Below are 16,214 nucleotides of genomic sequence, written 5' to 3'. Positions count from 1 at the left end.
CCGCTCCGCTCCGGCGCAGCCCTCGGAGGAGAGGTATCGCTGGGCGGAGAGATCGCGGAACCCTCACACGTACGGCCCGGCGATACGCCTCCACCTAACCCAGCAAACGGAAGCGCCGGGCCGCCACGATGGACAGGAAACGTCGTCCAATGGGCAGGCGGGCTGGCCTCCCAAAATGTAGGTTTAGCCAATAGAAAGGAGAGGGAGCGGGGGGAGGCGGGGCCGGTGGCAGGCAGCAGCGCAGGTTGAACGGAGTCCCAGCGCAGGGCTGGGATGAGCCTCAAAGTTCGGGGCGATCGCGGTGGGGGATGTAGCAGCGCCGCCGCCGCCGCGCACCGGCCCGCCCCGGCTCCCGCCCGCCCTCGGCGCCTCCCCCAGCCCCCCCCCCGCAGTTTTTAAACTCTGATCCCCCCCCCACCTTCTTCTCCACACTCCCCCCCCCCTCCACCTTCCTCCCCTAAATGCCAGCCATGATCGAGAAGGGCCCGGAGGTCTCGGGGAAACGGCGGGGCAGGAACCACAACGCCGCCGGCGCGAATAATAACAACAACGGCGGTAGCAAAAGTTTATCCGCCGCCCCCAACGGCAACAGCAGCGGCAACTCCTGGGAGGAGGGTAGTTCGGGGTCTTCCAGCGATGAGGAGCACGGTGAGAAGCAAGGGGGGGTGGCGGTGTGTGGTAACCGGGGCGGGGGGGGGGGTGTAGGGGCCGGGCGGGCCCACGCGGGTAACGCTTCTCCCTCTGCCTCCCTCAGCTGGCGGCGGTATGAGGGTCGGGCCGCAGTACCAGGCGGTGGTCCCCGATTTCGACCCCGGTAAGTCTTTATTGTTTTTTTTTAAAGGGGGCGACTCCCCCCCCCCCCCCCCCCCCCATTGCTTTGGACCCCTCGATGAGCGGAGCCGGGGGGGGGGGGTACCCCCCCCCCCCCGGGCTCCGCTCATCGAGGGGGTCCAAAAATAATCCCCTCTAATTCCAGTCCCAAACACCCAAAGCAAGAACAAGGACCCCCCCTTTCCCTCTCCTAACACACACGGCTGATAAAAGAAGTCTCGATGCTTTCCAGAGGGCGCTTTGCAGGCAGGGAGGAACAGGGAAGCTGGCAGGGCTAGAGGAGGCAGGAGATGGCAGTTGGGTGGTTTTTTTTTTTCTTTCTTTCTTTCTTTCTTCTTTTTTCTTTTCTTTTTTTTTTTTTTTCATCCCCTCCTGGACTCGTGTGTCCGTGGGCTTGGTGCTAAGGGTGGAACTAGAAGGCATCAAGTTGTAAATATAATTTTTTTCGAAGGTATTTAGAAGCGACTTGGGTCTGTATTTTAATTTTCTCTCCTCCTAAGAAGCTGCTCGCCTCCCCCCTCCAAAAAAAAAAAAAAATGTTTCACATTCCAGCTATTCTGCTGCGGTTCTTTGTAGGCTAATTTAAAGTGGTATGGAAGCAAATTTTGAGCAAACAAAGGAATTGGGGCTGTGCTGAAACGCAGGTGCTGGAAGCACGTTAGCACCGATGTATCTCCGTGTATAGAAAGGCTGTTGACCTCCTTAGTTTGAAATCTAAGCAATTTTTTTTTTTATATTGTTCCTTTGTAAGTGGAGGTTGAAGCTAGCGAAAACCCTCCTCCTGTCTGGAGATCCTAGCGTTTGGAGTTGTCCCTTTGCCCAGCCCAAACTTAATTGAATCCTCCGCACCTCTTGCCTTAAAACAAAAAGAATGGTGTGGAAAGCCACGGTGTCTCCTTATCGAATAATCCTGAGAGTTACTATTGTGTGGATTCTGGGAAAAGGTTTCTCGGGGATTGTCCTCAGACTGTGCACTAATATGTTGGATGCCTTTTTTTATTATTAAATATATATGTGTGTTCTTAACTGTTCAGGTCTCGGGGGGGAGGGGGCGAAGAGATTTTTTTTTTTTTTTCCTTAAGTTCAATACTACTTGTATTTATTTATGGAATAATTTTTCCCCACTCCTTCCCCCCTTCATTTTCTTGACAAAATAAGATACAAGGTCTTGGCACATGGGAACTCCATTTCTTGGTTGACCAGGAGGAGGAAGGGGGGGGGGGGAGGAGGAGGAGAAAAAGTGGGGGGGGAGGGAGGGGGAGCTGTTAGTTAGGCAGCAGTTGACACTGTTTTTCAATCTGTAGGTCAAACGCAACGTTTCTGTAACACACAACGTGCATCATACTGGCTATTAGCCAGGTAACACAACAATACTTGGGCTTTTCAGTCACCCCTGTGAATTACACTCTTTTGTGCAATTCATTTCTCTAACATAATAGATGGAGGGGAAAAAAAATACGATGTGCCCCTTCCTCACTATTATGTGCTCAGTTATACATTGTTCTGGTTTTAACTTATAGACGTACAGTGACCTATACAAAGGTTACTGCTTTCTGTGGTGTGTGGAGTGGAAGGGAGGGGGAAGTGTGTGATGTGGAGAAACAATTTTTTTTCTGAGTAATATATGCCCTAACACAGCATCAGCAGGCACTCTTGTTTGAGTACACAGTGTAATATAGCAAGCTCTTAGTAGATTCACCTGAAATAAGTGCTCAGTCTTACGATGACCTGAATGGGCATCGGGTCCTCCTTTACTGGTCTCTCTCTATTCCCCTCCCCACCCCCCAAAAGTATACTTTCTAGTTAACAAGTTTGAGGTGAACTCTTGTCTGCTTGTGTATTGAAGAGTTGTTTTCCCGGCCTGTGGAATTACCCAGGAATAATTTTGCAATGCAACATTGTTCTCTGAATTTTGTGATCTCTTCTTGGTCCTAAAGGCTAAATAGCCACGTTGTGTTTATTTGTTATGCCTCTTTTGTTTCCGTGTCTAAGAAAGGAAACCCTAAATAAGCCTAACACATTGCACTAAGACCTTTTGGCTGAAACTGTTAAATTGTCATGTCTCACTGGTAATTTCAAAGTTAAATCAATGGAATAGTGTTATCAGAGCACACAGATGCTGTGTATATTTCTCACTAGAAATTTTAGGGGCTGGTTGACCAAAGGATCCTAAAGCTTGAAGGTTGCTTGGTGTCGTGTTGCGGAGGCTTTCACCTTCAGATTAGCTGGCTGGTAAAATGCCGAGGGCTCATGCTGCTCTAGCTGTGTCTGAGGGGAAAATGGCACAGGCTAGGCCTTGTGTGTAATTTTTTTTTTTTTTTTAACTTAATGTTCAACCATACCTCAGGTTTGGCTGAGGTATATCTGTAACTGCCGATTCTTACATCAGCATTCTTACGTGGGTGTTCCTCTGTCCCCATGCATAGGGGCAGAGAAAGCATTTAATTTTGTTTCACTTCTCAGTGACATGCGAGCTGTAGCAAAGAGCAATAAACTCAGGAAAGCTTTTCTGAAATCCTTACCTGTGAGACTATGGGAGAAAAGAGAGGTAGAGCAAGGCAGTGGTGGGATGTTGGTCTGGGTTACATGAATTAAATAGCCAGAGAAGAGCAAAAAAAGTACCAAGTGGTATGGCCTGAAAGTGAAGAGAGTGTCTCCTCAACGATTGCCTAGGTTTAGGGAGGGGAACGGACCTCAGCACCTTTCAGTTAGTGTGGAGGAGGACAGAGCGTGCTTGTCTCTCCCCTTTTTGAGCAGAGTATGAGGAAAATGGTTAAGGGTTGTGCTTCTTTGTTTTTGCTTAATCTTTAGAACCAGAAAATAACAAGTTCTCATTCTGGATTAAAATATCTTGGTGCAAGTTTGTAATTCTCCATGTGGCTAAAACTTGCTGTGGTAGTGGCCAAGGAAGGGCCCGATGTGATTCTTTGACTGTAAAAATGCTCGTGGCTGGAATCCTCTGTAGGAGGAGGTCCTTACAGCTTCTTTAGTAAATCTCTTCACGGTGGCAAGGCCTGTTCCATGTGTTGGCAGAGCCTATAGGTTCTTTGCCAAAATTGATGTTGCTATCTTTCTTACCTATCCCAATCTCCCCTTAGTTTGGGAAAGTAAGTTCTCACTGCATTGATCCCACTTCTTTTATTCTCTCAAAAACTTACACCTCTATTATTACTGGTATAGTACTTACACCTCTGTTATTTGTATAATAAGAATAGTTGTACAGTAAAGGCAAGCCTTTTGCAGAAGCAATGAGTTTGTTAAACAAGCAGATTCAACTAGGGAGAAGAACAGGCAAAACTTTTTGGGCTGAAAATCCCATGCAAGAGCTCACTAGAATCAGTAAAACTTGCACTTCAGCTGTGTTTCACTGTTTGGCCTTGATTTCACAGATACGATGTGAAAAATTGTGATTGTCTCTCCTATTTCTTTTCTTATTAGAGCTCAGAGTCAAATATTTGCCAGCCAAAAATTCTGTGTATTAAAGGCTGGTATCAGCAGGTCAGCATTTCTTGTGAGTTCTCAGTCTGAGACATTGAAGGTTTTGAAGAGGGAAAACTATTATGGTTCTTTTAATCCATACAAATGAAACCCACATGTCCTGTTAATGGAAAAACTCAGTGGAAGGAAACATTGCATATCCTAAAGCTAAATAAAAATCTTTCATATGGGGAAGCACTGATATTGTACTTGACTGTTTTACTTGTTACTTATTAATTTATGCTATTGGAACATTGAAAATAGGAGGAAGAAAACATTAGTGAGCACTTTAACACAGCCAGTGAATTTAAGTAAAGATTAAAGCTTCCATAATTTTGAGGAGTGTTAAATATCTCTCTGAAGAGAATAGTCTCTCCTGAATTTTGACATGTATTGAAAGCAGATGAGCTTTTCTTTCTCCTTCATAGCACTACAACTTTAGATTCCTTCATTCGTTGCAATGGCAGTAAAAATACAAGCCACATCTTGTATCTTTGGACATCAGTTGTGTTGGTCATCTTTGGAAAGCAGCTTCTGGGGCTCTTTCCAGTGGAAACAGATGAGCAAAAGCTGGTTTGACTCAGTAGTGTCTTGTTGTAGAGATTCAAAGTTGGGATGTGTGTCAGCTGGGAGACTTCAGTCCCTTGTTTGCAATGCTGCTCTCTTCCCAGTTTGTTGCTGTTGTACTGTAACGGTTAAAGTAAAAATGGTGGAAGGAAATACTCCGTAGTGCTTTCACCTATAGGTGCAGAAAAGCCTACTGGAAGGTGGTCTCTGCCAGAAAGTCACTAATCCTTGAGGAGTTCCTTCTCTGGATCACGCTGTTAGCTGTGCTCTGTGTGCTCCTGCACAAACACTTGATATTCCCCGGCCTTCTTTCATGGCCAAGACTATATTGTTTCAGTGTTACCAAAAAATGAAGAGGGGCAGGGAGAAACCAACAACCCTTTTCAATGTAGTCAGAAACTCTTGTCAGTGTAGTTGTGTCTAAGAAAGGTTAAAAAAAAAAAATATAGTCTCTGCTGTCTCTGATGTGGAATGCCTGATAGGGAAGTGGTGGCATGGCCGTGTCCTAGGGGAGGGAGCTGGTGCATCCATCCATCCAACTCTGGCTGTTAAAATGTGCCCACCCTCTGTCTATTGAGGATCAAAGGTGAAAGTATAATAATGGGACAGCCCCTGGGTGGCTGATTCCCCTAGAACAGCTGTATTTCTCTGGTGGTTGTAAAGGCCAGATTTCATTAGGTTGTGTCTTCAGCTCCAGGGGTGCTTGGCAGAAGCAGCTGTTGGCCTACACAATAGGGACTGTAACCCTTTAACAAGAGGTTGATAAAAGCCCCCTTATGACTTGCACTTGGCAGGTCCAACTCCCAGCCAGCTTGTTCTGTTTCTTTGTTTGCAAATAGTCCTGCTCCTAACAGTCCTAATAGTTTGCAAATAGTCTGAGTACCCGATGACTGTAAGAGAAAATGGTGTTTAGATGAATGGACACATCAGAAAGGGGGGGGGGGGGGGGGGGGAAGTGTGCTCTTCAGGTGAGACTTTGGGATCTCCGTCTAAGCAAGTGGAAAAGTCAAAACCAAGCTGCTGAAACTGGAAATACTGGTATCCTGGAAAGCTATATCTCATCTCCTCAAATGACTTTGCCTGAAACGCAACAGGCAGGAACTCCCTTAGTGCAACAGTCCCTTTGGAAAAGAAGGGAGAGTTATGAGGATGTTTGATCTAATCAGAAATACCAAACCATAATATACTAATGCCCAATGTGTTTAGGCTGACAGAGGCTGCCTCGTATCTTGATAAACCAGGCGTGCCTCGGTCCCTTCACTGTTGTCTGAGGAGACGTGCATCGTCCCCAACAAGAGTGTGTTTTCCTAATGAGGTGGTGGAAAATTTAGGTACCATGGGTTTTCTCTTAAACTTTCTGGTGGGAGGAGCTTTTCCCCCTAGTTGTAGTCTGCTCAGCCCCTTACTCTCTCATGGGCTGTATTTGTCTTGCCCTCCTTCTTCCACAAGTCGCAGCCTCTCTATATGCTGTACTGCAGAGCAGATGAGAAGTTCCTCAACAGGTGCTCCACCAAAAGCTGTTGCTGAAACCTTGTTTTTTTTGCCATCTCAACCCCATCAGCATTTAGGTAGAAGCGAAGGGGGTTCTCAAGGTCAGGCTGGTCCCCAGCAGCCCTGGGGAAGGGGGAGATGACTCCTACCACCTTCTTACTGTGCTGGCAACTCTGCTGGTGAGTCTCAGTCCCATCTTGTTCTATCACCAGTACGTACTACTGGTCCAGTCACCGCATCAGGAGAGGGCGCAGCCCCACTACACCTACATCAGGAGAATGAAGCTGACTTGTAGCTGCTGACACTTCAGCTTATCCTCTGTTTTTTAAATCCATCTTGGAGAAAAAGGAGGAGAGTAGTGCTCAGGTTGGAGACTTTATTATCCATATCTCTGGCACCTCAGCAGGAGTGCAGCTGATGATTTGGTGCCATACCTTTCTTACCTCTGGGCTGCTCACCCAATGGAGACGATTTTTAAGCCTGCGTGGCGCAGTAGTTATCTTTCACCCAGTCTGTTCACTCGTCCTGTGAAGGGGTTCAGAGCCTGCTGGTGGTGAGCAGAGCTCCCGCTCCACCTTATTCCAAGGCATGTCTTTGGAGCTTTCTCGTTATTCAAATAGTACTGAGAACATCCTTCTCAAACCTGAATGCTGTAGTAAACAAACAAGTCTTGGTACAGCCAAAGCCTGTGGCTTCCTTCCCTGCCTGGCACATGCAGTGTTTGTATGTGGAAGTAATAGCTGTCTCATGTACTGACAAATGTATTAATGGCTGGACTGGAATTAATACTAGGTAGAGTGAATGCTTTGTTCTTCATAGCTGGTTCCTGCTGCTTAATGAGTTGCTCTTAAAACTCTTGTTTTCAACCCTAGTTAGGTCTGTGACTTGGCCAAGTGAAGGCTTAGAGCTCCCTGTGATTAGTCATTATAATTAGCTCGGAAATCTTTGCCTCTGTGATCAAGGTGCACTGTATAATGCGGCTTATAGTGGGCTCTAGTCCTGTCACATACGTTCAGAGTAGTGTAAATGACAATGTTTTGTTGGACATATGTATGTATTTTTAACTGCGTTGTAACTTTAATATACATTTTTTTTTAATATGCGCCAGGCAGGTAAATCTGAAGTAACTGGCTCCTCAGAAACTTGTGGTTGATGCTAGTCCCCGCTTCCCTCAGGTATAACAATTTCTGGTCGTGGCCAAGGCTTGCCTTACACATTCCAAGTGTAAGGTAAGATTGAGACATGGTGACTAGTGGCTGATTGCATCTAGAGACCAAATTAAAAAGAAAACTTTGGGGTAGTTAAGAAAGAGCGTGCTCCCTTCCTAGGAAGTCTGTACCTCTTTCTGCCCTGGGTGACCTTGTCTTTTGAGGCTTTGACTTGACGGTATAACAAGATGAGCAATCCCACGTTCTGAAGTGTTGAAACTTGAAAGAACAGTTTGAAATTCAGTTGCTGAAAATACAAAGTTGATTTGTAAACTGAACTTGGTCTTAAAAAGTGCTTTTGTAAGGAATGTTAGATTAGATGTCTCTTTCTTTAAACTTTACAAGATTTTACTTTGTAGTTCCATATGAAAGTTTTGACTTCTTTGTGCTTTTCGAAAGTGTAAGAGGATGTGCTCAGCCTTAGTGAAGGCAGTGAAAGTTTCTCCAGCATATTCTAGAATTGGGCTGCTTTTGTGCTTCTCTTGCTGTTTGTTTTGAAATGCAACAAATTGTGATGTGACTTCCTTTAAGTATTGTAGGTCAAACTCAAGAAATTTGCTTCACTTCTCATATGTAAGGTTTTGAGACTAAACAAGTGAATTTAATCTACCTTTCCAAGTATCTTCAAAGATTCATCTCGATGCAGCAGCTTGCTCTTTGAACTTCATAAAGGAAGTATTGGTAAATGTTGCCTCTCTGGGGGGAGGAGGCTGCAGCAGTGTGATACAATTGCAGAAATCCCCTCTTGGGAGGAAATTCTAGTCTATGCTTCCCCCTTCAGCCCTGTCCTTCTATCGTGCAGGTACCTGTAGGGGACATCAGCAAGGTCTTGTATGTACTCCGTGCGTGTATAACTAGGTATATCTCTAGAAAAATATTCCCCTGCCCCATTAGGGGCAGGAGAATAAGGTTGTGTGTTTTTGTCCGTAAAGTTATTTCATCTTCCTTGCGACCTCCCTTCTCTCTGTGCTATTCACCTGGATGGATTTCACAAATAATAATCTCGGAGAGCCCACGGCTTGTTCTTGTAGTGTAGTTGTCTAATTAGAGGAGTCTAATCACGTGGCTGTCTATCGCAGCTTTTCAGTTCTGCTGTCAGTAGGTATCTGTGATAACTTGTCATGATAGCATGTGCATGTACTTTTAGATGACTAGATGTCTCATCAGGTTGGGGTTTAGTTCATATAGAGACTTTGATTTGAAATTTGGGTATTGAAAATAATTATTAGTGTAAGTGACCTTGAATCGGTGTCCTTCTAGACTTTATAACCATAGTATGACAGCACATTGTAACAAATGTGTAATCATAGTTGCGGCTTCTGGGTTCAGAAATCCCTAAGGAATATGTATAAACAAGGCTTGCGCGCAGGGGCACGATGCTTGCCCTCCCTGCTTAACTGTTCCCTGGTGAGAGTCCCTGGAGAGGGCACAGAGAGATTCTGGTTCCACAGGGGGACTGGGGATGGATAAAGGCTAAGAAAAACCTCTCCGGAGTAGGAAGCGGCCTCCCCTCTTGAGGAACTGAAGCGGCAGGACTGGGAAAGTCTGGTTTACATAACAGCATTGCTTTTGAAGCAACTCTTTACTTGCAGCTTGCATTGAAATGTGGAGTTTTTTTTCTCTTCCCTCTGACTTCCCACCTTCTTTGCGGGTCTAACTCATCCCTCTGTTCTCATCAATAACATCGGTTTGAGTCTTGGCTACGTGTGAATGAGGATGGGGGAGGATTTTTCACCTACTCACCACTTTGAGAGGTAGCTGCCCCACGTAGCTGGCTCTGTTGGCTGGAGTTGTATATAGTTCTGCGTTTAGGTTGCTAACAGCTGTGTGAGAAGCTAAAAGTGCTGCATCTGTAATCCAAGCTTTTTTTGTGTTAAACAGTGCAAATGATCTGTAGATACCAGTGTGCACGTCTGTTCCCCTGGCTGACATCTCTCCATCCCTTGGAGGGGGCTGCTCTGGGGAGGGTAAAGGGCTGTAAAGGCAGGCAGGCAGGCATACCAGGTGTATGTAGCGTTTGTACTTTCTCTGTATTGTTTTCTGTCTGGGAATCTTAAAGATGTCCCTCCTGGGACCCTTGTGCTGATTTGTGCAGCTGCCACCGCACTGTTCATGACAGTAGCCATGGGAACACAAGTAGGATGATACAAGTTTAAAACTCCAACTTGTTGCTAGGCAGACCCAGCTCAATGTGTGGATTAAGTAGTCTTAACAACAACAAAAAAAAAAAACCCTGTTCTGATATCCTACCTCTTTCCTGGAGGAAGACAGCTTGGCTTGCCCCGAATTCTGGGTCTTTGTCTTCAGGCTGGTAGAATGAAACCAGCCCCCAAAGGGTCCCCTGGCACCAGCCAACCTTGGGGGAAACCCGTCTTGTACGTCTGAGTAATGAGTACGTGGTGGTTGGGGGAGCGGGAGTTTCAGCAGGTAGGTTTTGACACAACCTTTTCTTAAAAACAAAGTGCTGCAAATTATTGTGCCATCCAGTGCAAAACCATTGCGCTGCTCATATATTCTAAAAGTTGTAGCCTGCATTAAAATAGATACTGCTAAAAGTGACATACAGTGTAAACAAAGGTCACTGGCTTAAAATATCACAAGATCACTTCTAAACTCTGGCTGTAAAAACTTAAAATTATGACTACAGCAAGGTAAACACCTTCAAAACTTGCAGTGCTTTTGCACACTGTTAGTGTAGATGCTGGTATGGGCCCAACGAGCTGGCGTAGAGCTTTTAACTTGGCCAGTCTCTTGTTGATAAGTTGCTTTGTCCCAAGCTCGTGTTTTGGCACTTCTTGTTCAAGAAATAAGGGCAGCCCATTGCCTCATGTTATTTTTGTCATCGATGTCTGATGAAGGATGTATGGCAAATTACAGGGACCTGAAGGGCACCGGAGACCCAAACTCTGAGGGAGAGACGGGCCTCGTGTGCTTCTTGAGGGCTGAGCTCCTTTGTCTCTGCAGCTGTTGGCTTCCTCTGTCACAGCAGTAGTTGGTTATGCTCTGGCCAATGGTTTAAATGGATCTTTTTATTTTATAAACATTTGCTGTGCAGTGACTGTCATTCCTGTTGGAATAAAGCCATTTATAGAGATGCTCCCAATTACCACCTGCTCTTCTTCTTTCTTAGCAAAGTACACTCTTACCTAATTTAACCTCCCACAGCAACTGCTTTGAAGTCGTTTTCTCTCTGTACCTTGGCTCACTGCTATCCCTTTCCCCTCTGACCACCCTAACAAACCGCAGTTGTCCTTGCTTGTCCTTCCAGAAATTACCTACTTCTGGGGGGAAAAAGTGCTTGCTTGGTTTACCCCAAATGTTTTCGTACTCAACTCTTACAAGAAAACATTTCTTTCCTTTAATATGCCTCAGCCCCCTTTTTTTTGTTTCCTAAGTTGCTATTTGTGGTTCTCTCACTTTCATTATAATTTGTGTACAGCTTCTAGATCCTATCTGTCCACCCTCTTACTAACTCGCCCTGCTCGGATTTCTGTGCTCTTCTCTATGCTCCTGAGCCTCCTTTCACCATGCTTTGTCCCTGCAGGAGAGACACCTTCTCTGTGCCTGAGCTACATTGTAGTTGTTCTCCTATGTTCCCCCTCAGGCTGGAAGAACATGGTCATGATTTTTACTTTGTTATAATTTTGCTCTAAAAGAGGGGAAAATGTAGCACAACTCTGCCCCTTAACCTGTTTTAAAACTTGCTTGCCTCTCTGGATATGGTGTCTGCCTGCTTTTCAAGCATTTAAATAGCAGTGATGTTTTTGCCTTTTCAGGCTCCTTTCTCAAGGCTTTTTTGCATCAGTGAAGAATTTGTGCCTCAGCTTCTCCTGTGGAAGCCTCAAGGTGCTGCTTGCTCTTGGTGGAGCAAACGCTTTCCCCCCACTTTAGCCTGGTGGAGCATCCATCTCTTTGGCCTGTAGTGTCACTTTTCTCCTGAACTGTTGCTGCTGTGAGCAAACAGATGTGTGAGAAAGCTGATCTCTCCTGCAGCCAGGGCTGCCCTGGGGACGGGCTGAGCGCTTGGCTGAAGCCTCCAGCTGGCCCCTGCCTTTTGGGCACTGAGGTTGAGTTGCCACGAGTAGCTCTGAAGCCTATCCTATGAGTTTGGAGAGGAGGGAGGGGAGGTCTCCTCTCCCATTTTGTAAATAAAGCAAACCTTGAGGTTGCTGGCTGACTCAAATCTGCAAGCAGTGAGCTGTGATGCAGTGAGGATGGGCAAGTGCTCTGAAGAGCTTTTCCTCCTCTCTTTTTGCTGTAGACTCAGCCTTGGGCTCGTTGTTGGGTGTGCTGAGTTGGGTGGTGCTGAGGGGAGCTAGGAGGGTACAGCTGGATCTCATCTGAAGTTCTCATCGCCTCTCTTCTCCTGTTAGGCTTTGTACAAGTATTGAATAACTTGGGTGAGAGGCTTGCTGGTGGGAACTTGGTGGCAGAGGGAAGATTTTTCAGAGCTGTCCTCTGGCTTTCAGCCCAAGATTTAAGTTGCTTGGCAAATTGTTTCCTCCTGTGCGTACTGGCTCCAAGAAGTGGGTTTGCTCTCTGGGAAACTGCTGCATTGTGTGCTCTAGCCCCTTATGTATTTTGGGTAGGTTTTTAGTCCTCTTGATTTGGTTCTGGAGATGGTTCCCCCCCAGATCTGCTTGGGAGTGTGAGTGCATGGGATCAATTTCCTTTGTTTCTTTTCTTGGACAATTTCAGGTGAAACAGCAAGCTGTCCTCCATGCGCAGGTCTGATGCTGTCCTCGTGGTGCAAACAGTGCAGGCACAAATCCAGCCATCCCGCCAACAGTCTGAAAATTGGCAAAGGTCTAGGGGTATATTTGTGGATTTGGGTGAAAAATGATTTTTTTTTTTTTTTCTATTTGAGCAGAAGCAAAGGTGGTGGAGCTGGGAGGTGTTGCGGTTTGCTCTGGTGCAGCTAGTGACTGAGGAGCATCCATGTGCTGGTCCAGGAGCAGAGATGGGTAGCACTCGTTTTGCCTAACAATCCAAGACTGGCTGCTACTGGTTTGAAAGGATGGATGTATATGGAGAGGACCTGTCTAAATGTTTAAGCTGTTAAAAGTGTGTGTGAAAGTAGTTACATTAGGCAAATTGATGTCTTTTATTGTACCCATCTTGCTGAAGTTATTTTGGAGGATGGGGGAGAAATAAAGATAGAACTTCTTAAACCTTATTCTTAAGAATATTTTTAGAGGTCATAAAAACAAATAAATGAGGTGTCGGGGGAATTAGGCTTGGAAGCAGTCCTTATGGCTCTGAAACTTGCTGGGAAGGGGACGTTTTCATGTCCTCTTACCTAAGCCCGTGCGAAGAGGCTCTGGGAGCAAACACTGCTCTCCTCTTGAAACCAAGTGTCTCCAGCTCACTTCAGTGGAATGCTGCGCTGTCTGGTTATCGCTCGCTCCGCAGCCCAGAGCCCAGTTGCCCAGAGCAATCCCTCCTGAGCAGCAGTGTGTCCTTTTGTTTCAGCTCAAGAAGGAAACTACTGGGTGCAGTAGCGTTGCCTGCAAAATGATTTCAATGTCTGCTGGGGGAGTGGGTAGGAGGAGATGCGATGGGGTCTCTGAAAGAGATGGGTAGGAGAAACGTTTCCAGTGACTATATAGTGCCTATGTAAATAAAGGCAGTGGATTTAATTCATGCTGCCAGAGCTGGGACAAAGCTTGGAGCAGGTGCACACCCAGAGCTTGCTTCAGTTGGATAGATGCCTGCTGAAATGTTTATCAAACATGAGAATAAAAGGAAAAGGGTTGTATTTAACCTTTTTTTTTGATGATGCATTTTAAAAATAACTTACATTGCTAAAGTGAGCAGCAGTTACAACCAGGGTTTGAAAAATTGACTTGGCGCTTGCAAGCCACAGTGGGAAACACCTGTGCTGCAATACGCCCTGCAGCAGGAAGGGATAAAATGGTTGGGTGCTGCTCGCTTACTGTGGTGTTTGTTGGCTGTTGCAGCGGGGTTCTCCTTGTGTGTTAGGGTTGCCTTCGCACTCTTATTGCTACTCAGTTCTTGCTCTTTCATCAGTAGACATAATTTGGCTTGATATCTGTATTTCACTGCTGTTCAAGTGATTCTGAGCCCCTGGAGTAGGAAAGAATGAATCTAGTTAGTCTTAGCTCAGTTTTACCTCCGTAAAACTATGGCATGCAGTTGAGGTACTGAAGCTGTCTTCAGACTAAGGAAGACACTACTGCACTAATGTGCTAATTTTATACTCTTACTTGGCAGGTTGCCTTTGTAATCAAAGGGCTGGAAATTTTTCAGTTTGAACAAAATGTTCTAAGTAGCTGTTCTCTAGGTGGAAATGGATTTGATATGGGATACTGCCTTCAAAAGAAATCCATCTTTCCATATCTTTCTGGGCATAATCATTCCAACTAAAATTCTCTTTCCTGACTAAGTGAAGCTATAGTCAAGACCTGGTTAAGGCTTACCTGTGAAGTTTCCTTGGCAGTGGTATATCTCGTCAATCTCTATGCATCTGATGGGAATGAAGAGGGGGAATGTTTTCAGAAAGTACCTGGAAGTTTTAGGAATGACAGTTGGAATGAATTTCAACAGAACCATTCAATTATGTGTCATTTTCTCTCTGTTTGGTTAATAAATTGTACAGGCTTGGTAGAGAGCAGAGTCAAAATACAAAAGCTTGTTTTAGGCAAGTTTGGAAGAGAATGTCCTGGTGAGTTGTACAGTACCTGGCACATGGCGATTATGCAGCAGTGAGTAAGTATCTGCTTATCATCAATAGTGTAAAAGTAATTAGAAACATCTTTTGATGCCCTTGGGGTTTTTGCCCTTTGTTTTAGGGAATCAGTGAGCACTGACTAGAGAATATACATATCCCGACTTTACTTTTTCCAACGAAAATGTCCACGGGAGCAGAACAATCACAGAACAATCATATATTTTTAAAGTGGTTTGAAATGAAATGTTAACTCAAAGGCCATGTTATGTTACTAGAAAGCTTAAAACAAATGGCAGAATTGCTTCCAGGCTGCATGAAACTTGTGTCTTTCTGTTGCCTTTGATTTTTTTTTTTTAAAGTAGCTTCCAGTGTTCTTGAAGCTATAGAGAATTTTAAATACATTATTTTTTTTAATGAGCCTAAAATTTCAACTTGTTTAATACTATAATGAGAGCTGGCTGCTAAACTTTCTTGCTTTGAGTTTAAGATGAAACAAAACTCTGGGTGCCATATGTTAAAAGGACAAGCCAACTTGACAACAAGAATGTGTTTTATCTTCTGCATTTTGGCAAGACTGTAGTCTTGGGGGGCAACTGTAAGGAGAGAGAAACCAGTGAAGATGCAAGAATGATGCGAGAAGGACTTGTGAGGTCAGCCGAGCTGGAAGCTAACTGTCTTAGGTGGGAGAGGGGGGAATAGGAAGAGAACCAACCAAAAAGGGCTGAAAAGTGGCAGCGGGGAAAATCTTAATTAAAAATCTCTTGCTGTTAGTATCCTCTTATAAAGATATTTGGCTATTCTTTCTGTTGTTTTATCATTTGATGGATTAAACATATAGTTGCCAGTTCAGGTGAGTGCAAATCTACCCTTCCTGTACTTTGGAGAATATGGTCTTGAATTAAAATCCTGAGATCAGGAGACAACCAAGCTGGTGGGGTGGTGGTGGAAGGGAAGCTACATTCATGACAGTATCTTACTAGCCAAAGGCTGCTGTATCTGAAGGCCTGACATACCCACATTGAGCTGAGCTACTGCTTCTGCCTACAGCAGCTGTTCCTGGCTGTGTTAGGGGCTTGTGTACATGGCTGGGTACTGCTCTGGCAACCTGGGCAAATATGCAGCTTTGCCTCGTGATGGGAGAGCCAGAGCAGGCCTGTCCTTCGTTTCTCTCCTCCCAGGGAAGGGGAGCTGTGGCCTTCTCTGTTCATGTGCCCTCTGCCAGCCCCGCAGCAGCTCAGGCCATTCAGCTGAAACTCTTCTTCGCTGTGACTTTTGTTCTACCTTACCCAAAAGCAGTTTGCTCAGAAGTTGAGGACTTACATAGCGGGGATGCAAGTTGTGTTTGGCATCTGAGGTTTTTGCTCTGTCACTTGTGATTTCCTGTGACCATCAGCAAAGTGTGATGTCCCCACAGCATACTGTTTACTTGGCCCTGCTGTGCTGGGCTTGGTGAAACTTGGTCACCATGGAGCTAGTGACATGTTTGCCATAACCTGTGATAAAGGTGTAGGGGGGGGATTGCAAGGGAGCGTGTGTTTCAGCCATCCTGTCAGTATATTTTACTCTCCTGTTCGTTGTCCTGCCTGTCCTTTGAAGCCAGGCAGCATCCTTTTGTACTGCTGTCAGGGCACTAGGATCTCGTGTGTGATTACCTTCTGCTGGACTGTAGCAGGCTGCTGGAAGCGCGAGTGAGCCAAATGAACTGCTGGCTCTGGGGAGTGTGCCCAAGCCAGATGCAGGAAGAGCCAAACACTGTAAGTCACTGTGCAGGCTGGCTCTTGGCACAATATTCCGCTGACTAAAATTGCAAGACGTGCTTTGCAGGGTCTAGAGTCTGAATTCACCTCTGAGTGGATCTTCTCAAGTCTTGTTACTTGTGTTCAGGCTTGAGTTTTACAGTGCAGGTCTCGTTCCTCCATCTCTGTGTCTTACTCCATGTAAGTTCTTGG

General features: G+C 45.4%; 1 protein-coding gene across 2 annotated transcripts in view; it reads left to right on the top strand.

Moving 5' to 3' along the window:
* The first annotated feature begins 344 nt into the window (after positions 1 to 344).
* RCOR1 (REST corepressor 1) overlaps positions 345 to 16,214 on the top strand; it is an 87,836-nt gene continuing 71,966 nt past the window's right edge. For both annotated transcript variants that reach the window (XM_082317613.1, XM_082317612.1), the window contains exons 1-2: positions 345 to 648; positions 755 to 814. In XM_082317613.1, the coding sequence (XP_082173739.1) occupies positions 462 to 648; positions 755 to 814 (247 nt within the window). In that variant the 5' untranslated portion in view covers positions 345 to 461. The remainder of the gene's footprint in view (positions 649 to 754; positions 815 to 16,214) is intronic.

The sequence above is a fragment of the Platalea leucorodia genome (genome assembly GCF_965183815.1).
Source record: "Platalea leucorodia genome assembly, chromosome: 7".
Taxonomy (NCBI): domain Eukaryota; kingdom Metazoa; phylum Chordata; class Aves; order Pelecaniformes; family Threskiornithidae; genus Platalea; species Platalea leucorodia.
Note: the sequence above shows the minus strand (reverse complement) of the source record. Positions and strands in the feature narration are given on the sequence as shown.